The sequence below is a fragment of the Eptesicus fuscus genome, chromosome 6 (assembly GCF_027574615.1).
Source record: "Eptesicus fuscus isolate TK198812 chromosome 6, DD_ASM_mEF_20220401, whole genome shotgun sequence".
NCBI classification, from domain to species: Eukaryota; Metazoa; Chordata; class Mammalia; order Chiroptera; family Vespertilionidae; genus Eptesicus; species Eptesicus fuscus.
Genome location: NC_072478.1, coordinates 85,063,972 through 85,081,390, shown reverse-complemented (window position 1 = coordinate 85,081,390; position 17,419 = coordinate 85,063,972). Strand labels below are relative to the sequence as shown.

Genomic DNA, 17,419 nt, shown 5'->3' with positions numbered 1-17,419 from the left:
CTCTTCCAAGCCTCCATCTTCTTCTTACCCGCTTTCTGAATTTCACTTAAGACTGTCGAAATTACGCTCATTTCCTAGCTATGTGTTCTTTGCCCTTTCAACCATACAGTACAATGGCAGGGAATTTCTTTTGCTCATTGTTATATTCCTAGTCCTGTGACTAGGAGACATTTACAACCGTTAAATGAAGGAATGAATGGATAAATAAAGGAATGACAGGCACACTGCTCCTTTATTGTAAACTAATGTGGTTTCTTTGGGTTAAGTGGTTTGGGGAGGATGGTGTCTAGGGAACAGTATTATCAGAAGCTATGATACTGCTCCCTGGTGATACGGACCATGTCTGTGTTGTTCTTCACTGTATCACCAAGGCCTAGCTCAGTCTAACCTTGAATGAATGGAGTGATGGATGAAAGATGAAAAGACTTGGGATAACAGGGACAAAAGTGATAAAACACATGAACACGGCTGTGTCTGAGATGACTTGGAGGGACTTGCAAGAGTTGTAACTTGTTGGTTGTTTTTTAGACACAATTTGATACATGCCACATCTTGCTTTGATATGCACAGGACAACGGCAGCTGTTCAGTAGTCACAGCACTTTTTGGAACCGTTCTGAGCAGAGAAACAAAAAGAACACACATTTTGGAACTTTTGCAAAAGAAGATGATTCTGCTGGTGTTAGAATCATACAGTGTTAAATGGTGATTATTGGAAAGAGCACAGCTTCATGGCTGTGCAGGGAGGGAGGAAGGCTGCAGGGCACATATTCCTGTAATGTCAGTGTGATATTTGAAATAAAAGCAGTCTTGTACATTCCAGGAGGTGCCCGTTGTGTACAGTCTTAGATCTCCGCTGAAGGTGAAGAAACATCTCCCTGTAGGATTAACTGCTGACTCTGATCATTTCTAAAGTGGAGCCTCAATTGTATTTAAGTGGAGCTGGCCTGACCTCTTGAAGTCCTTGTTCTCAGAGCATCTGTAGTTTTCTTTGTTAATATAACTTTGAGAAGTTTGGGGCACAAGAGTAAAATAACCACCTATCTAGCAAATGAAAGTGGAGATGTAGGTGTGCAGGTTTCTAGGCTCATAGATGGCTGTGACCAAGAGAATCAGTCATCACCATCTGCTTCTTGTGTCAAGAAAGAACCAGAAAGCCCTGGTTGGTGTTGCTAAGTGGTTAGAGCATTGGCCTGCACACCAAAGGATCATGGGTTCAATTCCAGGTCAAGGGCACGTACCTGGTTTTGAGTTTGCTCCCTGGCCCCAGTAGGGGTGCGTGCAGGAGACAACCAATTAATGTGTCTCCCTCACATTGATGTCCCTCTTCTCTTCTCTTCTCTTCTCTTCTCTTCTCTTCTCTTCTCTTCTCTTCTCTTCTCTTCTCTTCTCTTCTCTTCTCTTCTCTTCTCTTCCACTCTCTCAGAATGGAAAATATATCCTCAGGTGAGGATTAACAACAACAGAAGAGCCAGAAAAAGAGTGATCTCCTTCATTCCCTCTTCTCCCTATACTCCATCTTAGGAAGTGTGTCTGGGCTCTTATAGGAAGGTAGTTAAAGCATATGTGAAAATTAAAAAGAAATGCAAAGCCAAGTTACTTTTTGGGGATGGAGGAGAGAGTGGGTAGGCATCCAGGTGAACCTTAGAAGATTTGGGTCCAATTTTTTTTTTTTGCGTGTGAAAATTTATTACTATGTTTTTGTCACCAGAACTTATGATCTTGGCCTTTCCTCCTTGCCTTTGTCTAAGGCCAAAAAGAGAGACATCGGCTCCTTTGACAGCCTTAAAGCAGACTCCAGGAATGTCACCAACAGCATGACCTTTGGGACCAAATTTGGCAACAACCAGAACTTCATCATTTTCCTCAATAAAACTCGAACAACTGTCACTGGGTACAAGGCTGTGATTTTTGGGGGGAGGCGATTCTTGATCAGCCGGATGCTGACACACTTCCTGATGGCAGAATTTGGCTGTTTGGCTTCAACCCCTACTTTTTCCCTTGGCATGGGAAGTGCCTCAAAAAGGGTTGGCCTTCAGGGCTGTGCCCCAGTGGGTTTTCTGTACTGTTTATCATGCCATTTCTGACCTCGTCAGTGGCTCTGGAGCTTTCTGGCAGCACAGACTTGCCCATCCTGCCGGTGTCATGGGCCTGGACAAAAGAAATGTGCAATTATTGAGCACTAACTATGCACCAGAACGTAGGCTTAATGCTCACCTCAGGCCTTTGAGGCAAATCAAAGTCTTCTCATTTTGCAGCCAGGACTGTGGCTCCAAAGCCCACTGTTGTCACCATTTCATCAGGCTGCTCTGGCACTTGGGATCGTTAGCTGCAAAGTGAATGCTGAGGCCTGGAGAGACCGGTCCCGTCTCCTGTACAGACCCAGTCTCTGTGATGTCCGGACTCCAGAGCAGAGCAAACTGGGGAACAGCTCTGGCCTTTGAAACAGCACCTTCCTTCCACATTGTCTCTCCAAGTGCTCTTTCCACCACAGCGTGGTGTGAGTTGCAACATTGCAGCTGTATGTCCTCTTAAATGCACCCACCACGGGACAGTTTTAGGAAGTTGCATAAGCCAGTGGTTTTTGTGCCCATAACCACAATCCCCAGGCAGCCCCCGCCAATTTTAAAAGTATAAGGTCAGACTTGGAGAAGAATCCCCATGGCCACCACAAATAGATGGGGAGTAATTGCCTGTCATTTGAAGGTGCCGCTCACACATTCCAAGCCTGGAGCCCACATTTCTCCTTTGGGAATTGCATTTTGGCTGGCTTTCAGATTTAGTGAAAGAGTTTCTTGTTTCTGAGAAGCAGTCGGGTGGGAATTCACTAGACTTCCCTGTCATTCTAAAGGCTCAGTCAAAGCCAGCTGCCAGTCAGAAGTGATCAAAGAGGAGAAACACTTCTAAAAGAGGGAAGTGGGTACCATGCGTTGGCCAGCAGCCCAGAAAGGCTAAGTGCCTTGCTCGGGGTCGCAGAGTTATGACCAGAATCCAGGGCTCTTGACTCCCATTCCAGAGTCCTTTCTTCTACCCTTTGTTGCCTTTCAGTTGATGTAGTCATTTTCAGTGTGACATTAACTCAAATACGTCCATGAGCACCTGACCATCCTTCCAAAGCACAGGCCCCCATTCTAGCTATCTGCTGCATGGCTGTTGGGTTGGCCAGCACGTCTAAATTAGCATTCGTAGTCTTGTGCCACCACTTTGTTACTCTCCTTTCTGTTCTCCATTTTTATTAATGGGTCCTTCCTGCTGTCCTGCCTCGAAACTTCAATTTTTTTTAATGTGTGTGAAGTTGTGTGTGTGTGTGTGTGTGTCTGTGTGTGTTTTATTTTTTCAGAGGGAGGAAAGAAGAAGGAGAGAGAGATAGAAACATCAATGATGAGAGAGAATCATTGATCGGTTGCCTCCTGCGTGTCCCCTACTGGGGATCTAGCCCTCAACCCAGGTGTGTACCCTGACTGGGAATCGAACCCGTGACCTCCTGGTTCATAGGTTGACCAGCCGGGCCCAGTCGATTTTGACACATCACTTTCCATTCCCTTTCAGTCGCTAAGTGGATCCCAGCTTTTTCTACAGTTTCTGACCCATAGTCTTGTCACAGTAGACCATAGCAATCAACTTATTCTGTTTCCTTTTTATGATTTTCTTTATTAAACCTCTTTGAAAAGTAATAAAATGTCATACACATTGTGCAACTGGTGAAATTGTATAAATAAATAAGTAGAGGAGAAAGGGGGGGGGAATTAAGTTCTGAGGACCCCCTCCCTCTGCTTTCCTTGCTCCTTACCATACCCAGTGTTAATAGCTTGGTGGACATCCTTCAAGACCTTTCTCTTGCTCACACAAAAACATAATCATATTTACCTAGAGTATTTTTTGTTCGCTTTTGCAAGAATAGAATCATATTTTGCACTTATTTTAGATCTCCAGTTCAAGATGCCTGTTTAACCTGTTTACAAAAATAGCTGCGTAATAATCCATAGTGTGGCTGTATTGCAGTTTATGAAATCATGTTCCGTGGCTGGATGCTCAGAGCCTGGGCTGGATACTTCCTGCTTGCCTCTGGATACCCTCTGCACCTTTGTCTGCCCTGCTCCATGCCCGGGACCTGCCTTTGCCCTTGGGTGCCTGGTGGGATTCAGGTCACGTAATATCCCTGGGAGATGGAGAAAAGGGTACTTCTCCTGAGTCCCTCCTGCTGGGTCCCTGTGGAGCGGCTGCATGCCTCCACTGAAGGACACAGCTCCTGTCACACAGACCTCTCCGCACAACTGCCCTCTTCACTGCCCATAACCAGGCCCTGCCCGCGCCTCCTTCAGGCCTGGGATGGCGATGACTCCCTGCTTTTGGTCCCGGGATGCTGCGCATCCATTTAATTTCCCTAAACCCTGTCTACACTTTGTTAAATGATCCCTTTGCTAACCTCTCTTTCGTATTCCATATGTTTGAATATTCCATATGTTTCCAGGCAACCTAAGTGATAAAGGTTCTTTTTCCTTTTTCCTGCCACTTGCCATTACTTTCTAACTAGTTCCTTTCTTCATCTCCATCATGGCCATTCTGGTAGCTTAATTTTTCCTTTTACTCTGAGATTGTATTTCACTCATATTCTCAAAATCCTTCCAGAGCTCCCCAGGATTCATAGTAAAGGTCAAACTCCCCAGCCAGCCATCTCTTGCATCACCTACCCCTCATTCCAGGATCTTAAGCATTAGGGACCCTGCACGACTCCACCCCCCAGATATGCATTTCTCGCATTGGTACACTTGGTCTCCCAATGACTGGTTATGTGATGTTGGACCATGAACTGAACTCCCTGGCATTCCATGTCTTCATCAATTCAATGGGGATAATAGCAACACAGAATTTATAGCATTTGATTGAGGGTTAATTGAACAAAATGTACATAACGCTTCTAAGAGTTTCTGTCACATAAGTGTTCAATAAGTGCTAGTTAGGAATTATTGTACCCCCATTCTGATTAGAATTGCCTTTGACCTTGCCTGCATGATCAGCCATTTTCCCAAGACTCAGACCTTCTTTGATATCTACCCAACAGAGGATCTCTCTCTCAATAGACTTTGCTTTTTTAGGGTAGTTTTGGGTTTACAGGAACATTGACTAGAAGGTACAGAGAGCTCCCATATACTCTTCCCCACTCCCCCACCCCAGAGTTTCCCGTTACTAACAGATTATATTGGCGTGGTACATGTGTTACAATTGATGAACCACTATTGATGCATTATTAGCAGCAGTCCATAGTTTTATATTAAAGTTCACTCTTTTTGTTGTACAGTCCTGTGGGTTTTGACAAATCCATACTGTCATGTATCCTCCGGTCAAGTGCCTTAGGGAATAGTTTCACTGCCCTGAAAATCCTCAGTGCTCCAACTGTTCCCTCACCACCCTTCCCACCTCTCCCCTCACCTCCCCAAACCTCTGATCATTTTACTGTGCCTATCGTCTCACCCTTTCTCTTCCGATTTCACATTATTACTTGTGTTCATGGCTTACTTTCCCTACTGTTTCATCTTTGCTTCTCCATAAACCTAACGTGCAGCTTCACAGCCAGTAGTCACACAAGTGTGTGTTTCAGGGATGAATTATTAAACCTGGTTATCCCTGGGATCAAGGGTTGAAATTTCAGGCCCTCCTGCCTGATGTCACAGGCATTTGGCTTTGGCACAGGCTCTGGGACTCATGGACACAGGATCCTGTTGGGACGAAGCTGGAGCCCCGTTTTCTCATCTGCACAGAGAGCTCTCACCCACTGCACGTGGGTTGGAGGCCTAAAAAGGAGCAGCGCAAGACAAAAGAAAAAAGTAATAAAACACAAAAGTATCGTATAAACCCAGGCCAAAGATGGCATGAATTCATTCTCAGAAAGCACTGACTTTCCTTTAAGTCTGTGTTCTACTTTGCGCTCAGGTCCTGAGCCACACGTTTCTCAGGCAGTTTATAATATAAGAGCTAACTTCTATTTGTACTGCAATTTGGATTTGCCTTTAATTGTGCATCTATATAATAAGAGCAATAAAATAAAAATGGTAGCATGGTGGTAGGGTTATTATATTAATATTTAAAATGCTTACCACTTATGGAGCCTTTTCTAAGTGTCTGACCCTGCAGCGTGACATTTAATTCTCACAGTAACTCCTTGAGGTCGGCATAAGGATCTGTACCTTAAACGGGCCCTTTTGGAGAACTACACCTTCACTCAGCAGAGGAAACTAAGGCCCAGAGACAGATCAATTCACTTGCCTAAAAATCACACAGATAAGTAGGTGGCAGAGATGCAAATGTAGCTCTAGCTTCCACTCTCCCCAGGAGCTCTGCAAAATGGTTTCCATCCTAGGCAGCATCCTTTCTGTTTTCCCTCCCAAAAGCTCAGCCGAAAATGTGCCACATTTCTTATTTGACTCACATCTGATACGTACTATTTTCTCATAAGGCATGTTTGTTCCCACATTCAACCTTCCCCACCCTGCCTTTCCCTCTCTACCCCAACCTCATGATCCAGGGGTCCTTCATGATCCCCATCATCTCCTCCCTCTGCTGTGCTGCCTGGAGCCTGGCAGGTTCCTGTGACTCTGCTTTGGGCCCTGCTTTGGCTTCTGACAGGCCCCGGTCCATGTCCAACCAGTGACCTTTCGGTGGGCAAAACAACACTCAACCTACTGAGCCACTCTGGCCTTTCGGTAACCTTCCTTTTTAACAAAGGTAGCAGATCTGAGCTCAGCCTTTAGAACCTTTCTGAAGGCAGCAAAATGTAGCCAAAACTTAGCAATGTTTTTATTCCTAGTTTTAACGTCTATTTTTGGTAAGTGATACAGGCTTAGAATTTATGGGAGCTAGAGAGTGTTTTCTGTAATAACACATTTATTTAAGCATGATACTAAGCCAATAAATAACAGGATAGTTTGTACCAGGATGTGTCAAATACCATGAAAATAGTATATGAGTGACCAAGGTGTGGGCTTCCCAGGTCCAGGAGACCTTCCTGCTTGAGACTGGAATGGCTTTGTGTCTCCTCCTGTGCAGGGCTGGGTTGCCCCTCCCTTCCCCATCCTCTCGTTCCTGTCCCGGTTACCCACTTGTGCTTATCCGTGTCTGGAACCCTGCTGAAGATGGAGAGACTGTTATCAGGGGGCTGGGATTAAGGAGCCGTCACAGTCATCCCCCCCACTGCACTCTGCCCGAGGGCTGGCCACATCTCTTGGCTGGCCCTTTGATAGTTGCATCTTTAGAATGGTTCACGTGACGTTCTGGGGAGGGGAGAATGCCCGTAGCTGACTTTGATGTTCTGGTCCAGAAGACTGAGTAACCTCCTGTCCTGGTTAATATTGCCCCCGGCTACTGCTTCCTCTGCTGGCTGCTTTGCCTGCCCTGCAGTCTGTCCCTGCAGGGCCCAGCCAAGCATGATCCCTGCACACAGTGCTTCTCCTTTGGTATGCATTTGGCTGAGTGGGCTGTGCTTTGAAGGGGGTGCCCCAGGTTAACTCCCATCTAGCACACCTTTGATGGCCATAGTGTGTTGGGATGAGGAGAGAAAGGAGGAATGTTTTTGAGGTTCCTCTGTAGCCGTTCAGAAGTTTGGAAGAGCCATCCCTGCCAGACTCTGCCCAGTTTCAACGAAGACTCAGAGCCAGGGCACGGCATTGCTCTTCAAGACGTGTGTTTTCTCCAGATGTTTTCTGTCTCTCTGTCTCAATGGCACGTTTGTCATTGAGGCTCCTAGAAACAGACCCAGGCCTGGGGCAGGGAGTGTGGGTTTGGGGGCAGTTTGAAGACCTTTCCACCCACTCTTTGTTCCTCCCAGAAGAGAGCAAGCAGATTGTAATCTCCTCATGGAGGCTTATTTCCAAAGGAAGAATGACCTGGAGGGGCATGGGAACTTGCCCTTGGTGGAGGAGGGGGATTAAGAGGGGTGACCTTGGCTGCTGGTGGCAGGAGCTGAGAACAGTTGCTGAGGGCTGGCTGGGGACTGGCTGGGGACTGGCGTCTCTTTGTGGCAAGGTCTGTAGATTTCGATGAACAAAACTTAGTTCAGTTCTTTGTGAGCTTTTGTGAGAGGGGGGTTTATAGTGGCCAGTAGTAATGATAAGGAATAATAATAATGGCGGTAGCTCACATGTATGAAGCATTTATGGCATGCCAAGGAGAATTCAGCCCTTCACATGTGGTATCCCCATAATCCTAACCAGCACTCTGAGAGAGAGGTATCATTGTCCCCGTTTCCCAGGTGATGCGACTGAAACCCAGAGAGGTGAAGTCACTTGTCCAAACACAGGGAGTATTAGTGTTAGAATTTACACTCACGTCTGTGTGTCTCATCCAAGGTGCGTATTGACAGCAGAGGCAGGATGAGAACCTTGGTCTCCTAAAAGCCCATGCAGCGCCTTGTTCTGAACACCGTTTTGAGTCAACTGGACTATCTCAGAGCCTTTTCTCTTTCTTCTTTAATTGGTGCTGCTTCAGGGAAGAAAAACAAGATTTCACCCAGGTAGTCTACCCGTCCTGCTGCATTCTTAAGAGTAGAAGTGTTTTTAGAGAGTCAAATCTAATTACCCAGAGGGAATTTGTTTTACATAGCCACTGGCGCCTTCCCCTGGAATTCTAAAGGATCTCAGTCCCCCTTGAGGATTGGAGTCAGGTTCTGTGATTTGAGCAGAGGTAACATCATATGTGATTTTGGAAGACTCGTCTCTATTCTGTACCCTCTTTTTCTCTTCCGAGGATTCTAATTTTTACTCTGAGCTGCTGGAATGTCCACCGCACACACAACTGAGGTGCTCTAAGTACTGTTCTCAGGCTGACTTTATTGATGGGAAAAGTCCACGGGGGACTTTGGGAGGCATATTCTCAAGACCTCAGGTAGACAGAGGTGATAATTCAAGTTCTTGAAGTTGAAGACTAGATGAGGAAAATGAAAACGGGAACCAACATTGCCAGTAGGCTTGAGTTCCAGGTTCTGTTCTTTCATTCTCTATTCTCATTGGAATCCCAGCCTTTCTTAACAACATCCCTTGTTACAACTGTTTCCTCCTGCCTTCCCTCCTCTCCACTCTCCCTCCATTCCTGCCTCCTTTGTTCTCTCTCTCTCCCCCCTCCCTCATTCTCACAAACTCCTAATTTTTAAAAAAATATATTTTTATTGATTTCAGAGAGGAAGGGAGAGGGAGAGCAAGATAGAAACATCAATGATGAGAGACAATCATTGATCAGCTGCCTCCTGCACACCCCCTACTGGGCATCAAGCTTGCAACCAGGGCATGTGCCCTTGACCGGAATCGAACCCGGGACCCTTCGGTCTGCAGGCTGTCACTCTCTATCCACTGAGCCAAACTGGCTAGGGTGCAAACTCCTAATTTTTTGTATTGGTTTGTCTTAGTTATCTTTATACGCTAGTGAAGGACAAAAGATTTGATTTCGTCACTTTCTCAGACTTCAGGGACCTGTGTTACCTTGGATTGTGCATCAGGCCCCTTTATGAACTGCATTGACACATAAGGGGCAGGTTTACTGCCCTGACTTTGTAAGTGGCAGTGGCAGAAAGTTACTGGATTCCTAAGGTTACCTCCCGCAGAGCACTGGTCAGCAGTTTCAGCACTGGGCAGTCAGGGTCAGTATTAAACAGAGAAGAGAGCCCTGTCAGGAAGAGCCGCTTGTCTTACGGGTTAAGACACTTGGTGCAGTGGCTTCCGATGGAAACGGGTGTAGCGCCGCGAGGTAGAGACCTGGATTTTCTTCCAACTGGAACTAATTGACTCTGTCACTCAGAGGAAGTTACCTCTCTTTGGAAAATGGGAAGTCACCCCTTTTCAACATACTTCTTAAAGCTTTAAAAATATTAGGGTACTGTAAATAATATGAATGGAATCAATAGAACTAATATTTAGAGATGTTTACTTGTGTGCTAGATAGTTTATATGTGTGTACACACACACACACACACACACACACACACACACACACACATGTTTTATTCCTGGCAGCCACCCTATGTGATGAGCTAGCTAGTATATTCACTTTTAGCTAATAAAAAAACACCTGAGGTTCTGAGAGGTTAAGTCCTAACTCAAGATCACACTTCTAGCTAAATGGTCTGCCCCAACTCTCCCAGTGGTGGGAGAACCCAGCCGGACCCACACTTACTAGCTGGTATGCCTGGCACTCCTATGGCCTCTCAGAGCTTGCCACACTCAGCCCTGGGTGACTGTGCAGTGTCTAAGGCAGAGAGAGTCCTGGGCTGATGGCTTCGGGCTCTGAATAGCTTCATTTTGCGTTCCAGATACCCTCCAGATTATCCCAGTGTGCTCTAGCAATACCCTCATCCTTTATATACCTCATTCCAGGAGAAACACCGGTAGGCTCCAAACTAGACCATTTTACCTCCGTGGGCATCAGCTCATGGGTGCTAGACAACTTCAGCTGCCGGGAACAGAAAGCCCACAAAGCCACATTCACCCATCCTTCCTAACACCACCCTTCTAATCTTAGAAGTCAGATTTGTTCGTCTTGTTGGTTTTTGACCCCAGCATGTGTTACTCTCTAAAGCTGATCCAGGAATTCACAAACGAGCATGTTCTGTAACAAGTGAGGTTTGTTTTGATGTGGCTTGGGAGTGGTCAGTAGTTATGTCATTCTTCAGTGACAAGCCCGAGGCTTGCTTTTCAGACTCTTCTGTGTCTAGTAACAGTGTGCCTGGGTTGCCCTTTGTCGTGGATCCCATTCCACATGCATGGAAAGAGTTAACGTGAATAAAGCAGTTTTATTAACCACTTTCATAAAAGTTAGGGGGGCAAGCTGAGGATCCCAGGGCAGCATCCCTTGGAGTTCTGTGAATGGAGGTTTTGGTAGCTCTGTTTAGATTCCTGATTATTGAGCCAGAGGAGGTTTATTTAATTATCACTTGAAGGGTTTCCAATGGTGTTAACTCCACTTAGATCCGCTCTTACTAATCCCCCAGTGTACATGGGGCCTGAGATAGCTTCTGCCCCTGGCTGACATTTGATACGTGTGGAAGGAAGTGATGAGCAGGCCAGTGGCTCAGGGCTGGATGTCCCCAGGCAGGAGGATGGTCATATTTCATAGCTGGTCTCCGTTCAGGCAGTAAGTGGCTCCTTTCCAAAACCCAGCTTACTTCAGCTCTTTGTAGAAAGATAAAAGAATATCAGAAATGCACTGAGCTACGAGAGGGGACTCTTACTAGTATAGTTACCAAGATTGTTATTACTACGAAGCTCCTACTGGAGGTGCTTCTCATGCCCTCACAGGCACACGTGCCTGGGGCAGTGGTTTCTGCTACTGGTGTGTGACTTGGTCCTGGGCTGGCTGATGACACCAGAGCTGTGTATGGCGCTTATAAAGTGCAGCTGTGGTGACCAGAGCAGGGCAGGGGAATCTATATTCTCCAGTGTAGGAAGCACAGTCCTAGGACTGACTGCCTCATATAAATTTTCAATTGCTGCGAAACCAGTAGATTACAATTGCCTTCCAGGTTTTTATATATATATATATAAATATATATTTTATTGATTTTCCACAGAGAGGAAGGGAGAGGGATAGAGAGCTAGAAACATCGATGAGAGAGAAACATCGACCAGCTGCCTCCTGCACACCCCCCACCGGGGATGTGCCCGCAACCTATGTACATGCCCTTGACCGGAACCGAATCTGGGACCCTTCAGTCCGCAGACCAACGCTCTATCCACTGAGCCAAACTGGTTTCGGCCAGTTTTTTTTTCCTTAAAAGTCCAATTTTTTGGCCCCTTCACATAATTTTCTGACTCAGATGGTCTTTCCATCATATCGATATAATACAACTTCCTGTTTCCCACCCTTCTCTCATTCATTGACCATGACCTAACAGCTGTCAAGGATAGGCTGCAGGAACTAAGGTAAAATGATCAAAAGACACAGAGTTCCAAGACTAAGAGAGTCTTTGGTCTGATCAGGAGACAATTGAACAATAAGCCAGCTACTATAGAGCAATATAATTGTGTGAGCTAAATTGCAATGGCGGCAGGTGGAATTTGCTGGAAAGTCAGGTAAAATGTCCTAGGGGAGAAACCCTTTGACTGTAGGCTGAACAAAGGAGAGGATGGTTGTTGGATGCCAGGTAAACAAATGAGAAAGCAGAGAGAACATCTTTGCAAAGGCTCTGTGGCCCTAGAGCCTGATATGAGACAAGAATTACACGTGTCTTAGTTCTACCATTGTATAAAATATGAGGCAATACATGATATAAAGAAGGGTGGACATACTGACCATGATCTAAGCCCTAGATCCTGAAGGGCTTATAGATCATGGGTGCTGGGAGTTTGTATTTGACCTTATTACTGCATCTCCTCGCCACATATATAGGTTCTTTCTATGCGCCTCATTTATCAGTATCTTTTTAAAATCCTCTCCCCTGACAATATGGCATGATGAAATTTCTTATCCTCATGCAATACCTTGGAAACAGGAGAAACTAAGTGGTAATTTGCTTTATTGCTCATGGATCCCTCATTTCAGTTCTCATTTTCTGGCCCTGTCCACTTTAATTTTTGAAGCCAGAGGTCAGCTTGTGTGTAGGGCTTCCTTACCCATAAAACCTATGTTCTAGGACCCAGGAATCTCAGAGGGAAGGAGGCTTGAGAAGAGATTAACTGAAGAACATATGCATATGTATATGTATATTACCTTTGGATACAAACAATAGGGTGGTGAAGGCCTGGGGCGGGGCAGGAACCAGGTAGAAGGAGGTAATGGGGGAAAAAGGGACATAGGTAATACTCTCAACAATAAAGGTTTAAAAACTAAAATAAAACCTATGTTCTCTTTGAAAGCCAATGTCTGCCTCACCAACTTCATTTCATGCCACTTTCCTCTTTGATCCCCAAGCTCCCTCCACACTGATCCTTTTCAGGTTTTCAAATAAACCAAACGTACCCCTACCTCAGGGCCCTGCACATGCTGTTCCCTCTGCCTGTGGTTCTCCATCTCCACCCCATCTAAACTGATCTTCCCAAAGGCCTTTTCCAGCCTCTAGTTAAGTAGACAAGCCCCACTCCCCTATATTTTGTGGCACTTAATACATTTTTACTTGTTTTATTGATTTTCTTTTTCTTTATTGCCAGATTGCCCCATAAGTTCCATAAATGCTATGACCTGCGTGGCTCATTCACAAGGGCACCTTCCCCAACTATTTAATAATACATATTAAATAATGACTTGCTGAATGAGTGGGTGGATAAAGTCCTTAAGTTTAAACCTTAACAAAACCCAAACTACTATTCTTTTTTCATGCTCTGGTGCAGTCAACCTAAGGTTGCTCTTCTCCCCCATGAACCTAAGGAAGCTTTATCCATCCCTCGTGCTGCATTCATTTAATGAAATCTGCAGTCTCTAAAGCTGACACTGATTTGTCTATCTCCTGACTTATATGTAAAATGCATATTTATATTTTGTGAATAATCTCGGAATCTACGTGTATTGTTTCCAGTTGGATCACTCTCCAAACTTCTTGTAATTTGTGAAGACTTTTCTCAGCTAGGAAAGCAATTTTTAATAATAAAAGCAATAAAGAAATATATTTAAGATGTGAGAGATACTGAAGCCTACATAATTTTTTTCACCCTGAGCTAAATACTACAGATGTTTTGTCTTCTTTTCCCTCAAGTAGTTTCTTTATACATTCCACAACTTCGTGTGCACGTGTGCATATCTGTGTAAGTATCCTGAATTTTAAATGTAACATGACTACCATGTCATTGTAAAGACTTTAAAAGGCTGTTTCATGGTATGCTGGATCCTAAGTTCTACTTTTGAGAATCATGTGGAGCATCAGCAAAAATACCAGACTGCGTGGTAGGCACTGAAGTATATGTTATACCACTTTAAATATTGAATGCTCAATGAAGCAGAAACATAATAAAATGAATGTCTTTCCTCAAGTATCTATACTTCTGATTTGTTATGGTAGGTTGCAGAAGCAAGAGGTGAAACTCCAGAATAATCTGTATTAGAAGCAAAAGACTGGATCCCCAACAAATACCCCCAGTTCAAATACTGAGTGCATTGAGCACGCAGATGTCATCAGTAAATTTGTTCTCATTAGACTTCTAAAGCAAGGAGTTGGGAAAACCTTGGCAGACCACTCTTCTCTGAAATCTTGACTGTGAGAATGACTGCTGTTCTCTTTTTCTTCTAGAGTGACCGTCTTCTTATCAAGGGAGGCAGAATCGTCAACGATGATCAGTCCTTTTATGCTGATATTTACATGGAAGATGGCCTAATCAAGTATGTATCTAGAACGCTCCTCTTTATATTTTTGTACTTAACCCCTTCTTCAGAAAGAAGCTTTCTACTTTTTGCTTATTCAGCTAGTGGTTCTCTGTGTTTCATGTCTTCTTCTCCTTAAAAATGAATCTTTATTTTCACCCCTCAGTCTGGATGCATATGATTCTTCAAAAGTGGGAGCTAGCCTTAGTTCACTTGGATTACATGAATAAAGTGAAAAACCTGCGTTTGATCAATCCACCGAGGTTGATTGGACCAGCTGCGTGGATGGGCACTCTATGCGTCTTGGAGAAGTGGAAGATGTGACCACTGTCCTTAAGGATATTGAAAAGTGTGCACAAATTATAGCACCCTAAAATAGGTCCCCAAGGAGTTCAGATGAGGATAAGTCATTTAGAAGGGTCTGGAGGAAGGTTTTGGGGTGGAGAGGTCATTTAAACTGAACCTTGACTTAGGTAAGAGCACAGATAGGACATATTCCAGATGAGTTTTCCAAATAGATACTTTAGGAATGTATAATTTCTTAGCAAAATGGTTTGCTATTGGATGCCTGTAAGCAGCACAGCCAGGTAACCTTTATGTGCAGGTTCCTTACCTAGTGACCTTTAAGGAAGGGTTTGATAGACACATAACCTTTCATCACAGAAGGCACGGCACATCCCCACAGGCGCATTCAAGTCATCCTACTAGCCATTCCTGACCTCGTTCAGCTTTATGTTTATGTTATTCAATTTTATTGACTAGTTTAATATTCTGGTTATAGGAGACCTCTTCCTTATATTTGAAAACTTGGCTTAGATATAAATTTTTGTGGGTGGGCATTCCTTATCAGCCCCCCAATCTGAGCTAGCTTTCCCTTTTATATAAAACACCATGTGGTTTTGTCAATCATAGCAATCCTGACACTCTTAGGCCTCCTTGAGAGCAAGGACCATGTCTTGTTCATCTTCATATTCCCTGCACAGAACCTAGTATTAGCACATTGAGCACTTAGCACTTTTTAAAGAGCTACCTTTTATTGAGTATGAAGTATGTCAGACACTGTTAAATGTTTTTACACCTTACCTCACCTGATCTTCCAGAAATCCTATGAAGTACTCTTATTACGCTCTTCTCAAATGAGAAAGAAGAACATAGAAAGTAAATAATTTGCTAAAGATCAACATATAAATCAGTACCTTGAATGAATGAATGAACAATGCTAGATTTGGTATTTAGTTGCCTTGCCAATTTCCATAAATAATTTTTTCATAGTAAAAGTAGGGAAAAAATGGAAATAATAGGCAAGCTAACCAATATAAAACAATTTTGTCAAAATATCAGTCACAATTGATTTATATTTTTTATTGCTAAATATTATTTTATATAGTTGGCTCTCTTTGGAGGTAGTGAATTCCCTCACTTAGTGATTCAGAAATAGAAAAAAAAAAAGTATTACTTAATGCTTCTTTCTTATTTCAGAGCTTATGACAGGCATTAGTAATTGATCCCAGAACTTTCCACAGTTGAGTCTTAAATGCAAGTTCAATCCATCTTCACACACTTATTCAGTCATCTACTACCAAAGTTGAATATGCAAAATGAATTCCCTTTGGCATCTTTATTAGATTGGACTAGGGACCACTTAACAAGGATGTTATAGAAGGAATTTAACCATCAGATGTGTGGGTTGGTGGTGGAGACAAGGTTGGATAAACATGATCTCCATCCAATCCTGACATTTTTGTGTGTCTCTAACAATGTTCTTAACAGAGTATAGAAACAGAAATACAGGTGGTCCTCAAAGATGGTTTGACTTATGATTTTTTTTTATATTACAATGGTTTGAAAGTGATACTCCTTCAATAGAAATCATACTTCAAGTTTTGAATTTTGATCTTTTCCTGGGCTAGTGATAGATGGTACAATACTCTCTTATGATGCTAGGCAGCTACAGCAAGGTGATTTTGCCCAACTTTAGGCTAATCTAAATGTTCTCAGCTTGACTAAGCTATAATGTTTGGTAGGTTAGGTACACTAAGTGCATTTTCAACTTACGATATTTTCAGTGTATGAGTGGTTTATTGGGACATATAATCCCACTGTAAGTCTGGGAGCATCTATTATTTCCTCCAACTGTTCCATAGTTGTTTGCCTGTGAATATTTATGGAGTGCTTGCTATGTGCAAGGCAGTTGTCTTAGTCACTGGACATATGCTATGTCACATGCTATGTTAGATGCCTTTGGGATCTAAGTCATCTCTTCCCCTGGAAACCTTACATAATTTCAGGGGAACTAAATAATATGTGTGCTTGTGTGTGTGTGTGTGTGTGCGCGCGCGCGCGCGCGCACAAATAACAGATTTAACATTACCAGATAATATCAACATCAAATATTAAATTAGTAGAATGATGAGATTCAGAGGGAGAGGGCTGGTTAATAAATGGGAGTAGGATGGTTATTAATCATTGTAGCTGGTATCTATTGACTTCTTAGGTACCTAACAGTGTCCTTTAAGCTTAACACAATAACATCTAATCTCCACAACAAGCATTTTTATTACATTTTACAGATGAAGAAATTAAGACCTGGTGAGATTAAGTATATTAGCCAAGGTCATAACGCTAGTAACTGGCAAAGCCAAGATTGTGCATCTAGCTACCCCAATTCCAGAGCTGATTTACACTTAATTACTAGACCTGGCTGTCAGTAGAAACTGGACAGGAATTGATATAACCTTGGTTAGTTCAGTGCAGGAAAAGAGGAAGGCATTTCTGTTTTGGACTTGGTGTTGTACTAATTGTCATAGTGGTGCAAACGCATGTGCATCCACCCCGAGAGACCGGACAACTCTTCATGCCCTGGGCTCTCGTTTTCCCTCAGAGGAAAATCAGCAAGGGAGGAAAAACGGGAACACGGCTGGCCAGTATCTGGACTAGAATGGGGTTCCTTTCAGAGGCTGCATTTTTTCTACAGTGTGTTTTGAATTGTGGCGGCTCTGGAATGGCCCCGTGGTGATGTGGTGAAGTTGAACTCTTAGAGATGTCAGAAATACTTGATCTGAGTTGCAGAACTAAGATTTTGGCAGGCCAGCAGTGGACTTCTGGTGCCCCAAAGGAGTTTCCTTCTCGGCTGGCTATGAACAAAGGGG

At 43.8% G+C, this 17,419-nt stretch overlaps 1 protein-coding gene and 1 pseudogene across 1 annotated transcript in view; one reads left to right on the top strand and one right to left on the bottom strand.

Moving 5' to 3' along the window:
* The window catches only part of LOC103285324 (dihydropyrimidinase-related protein 3), a 57,821-nt gene that overhangs the window by 14,236 nt on the left and 26,166 nt on the right, over positions 1 to 17,419 (top strand). Inside the window, exon 2 of the mRNA XM_008140731.2 lies at positions 14,200 to 14,288. Within this exon, the coding sequence (XP_008138953.1) occupies positions 14,200 to 14,288 (89 nt within the window). The remainder of the gene's footprint in view (positions 1 to 14,199; positions 14,289 to 17,419) is intronic.
* Positions 1,714 to 6,635, bottom strand: LOC103289371 (40S ribosomal protein S23-like; annotated as a pseudogene).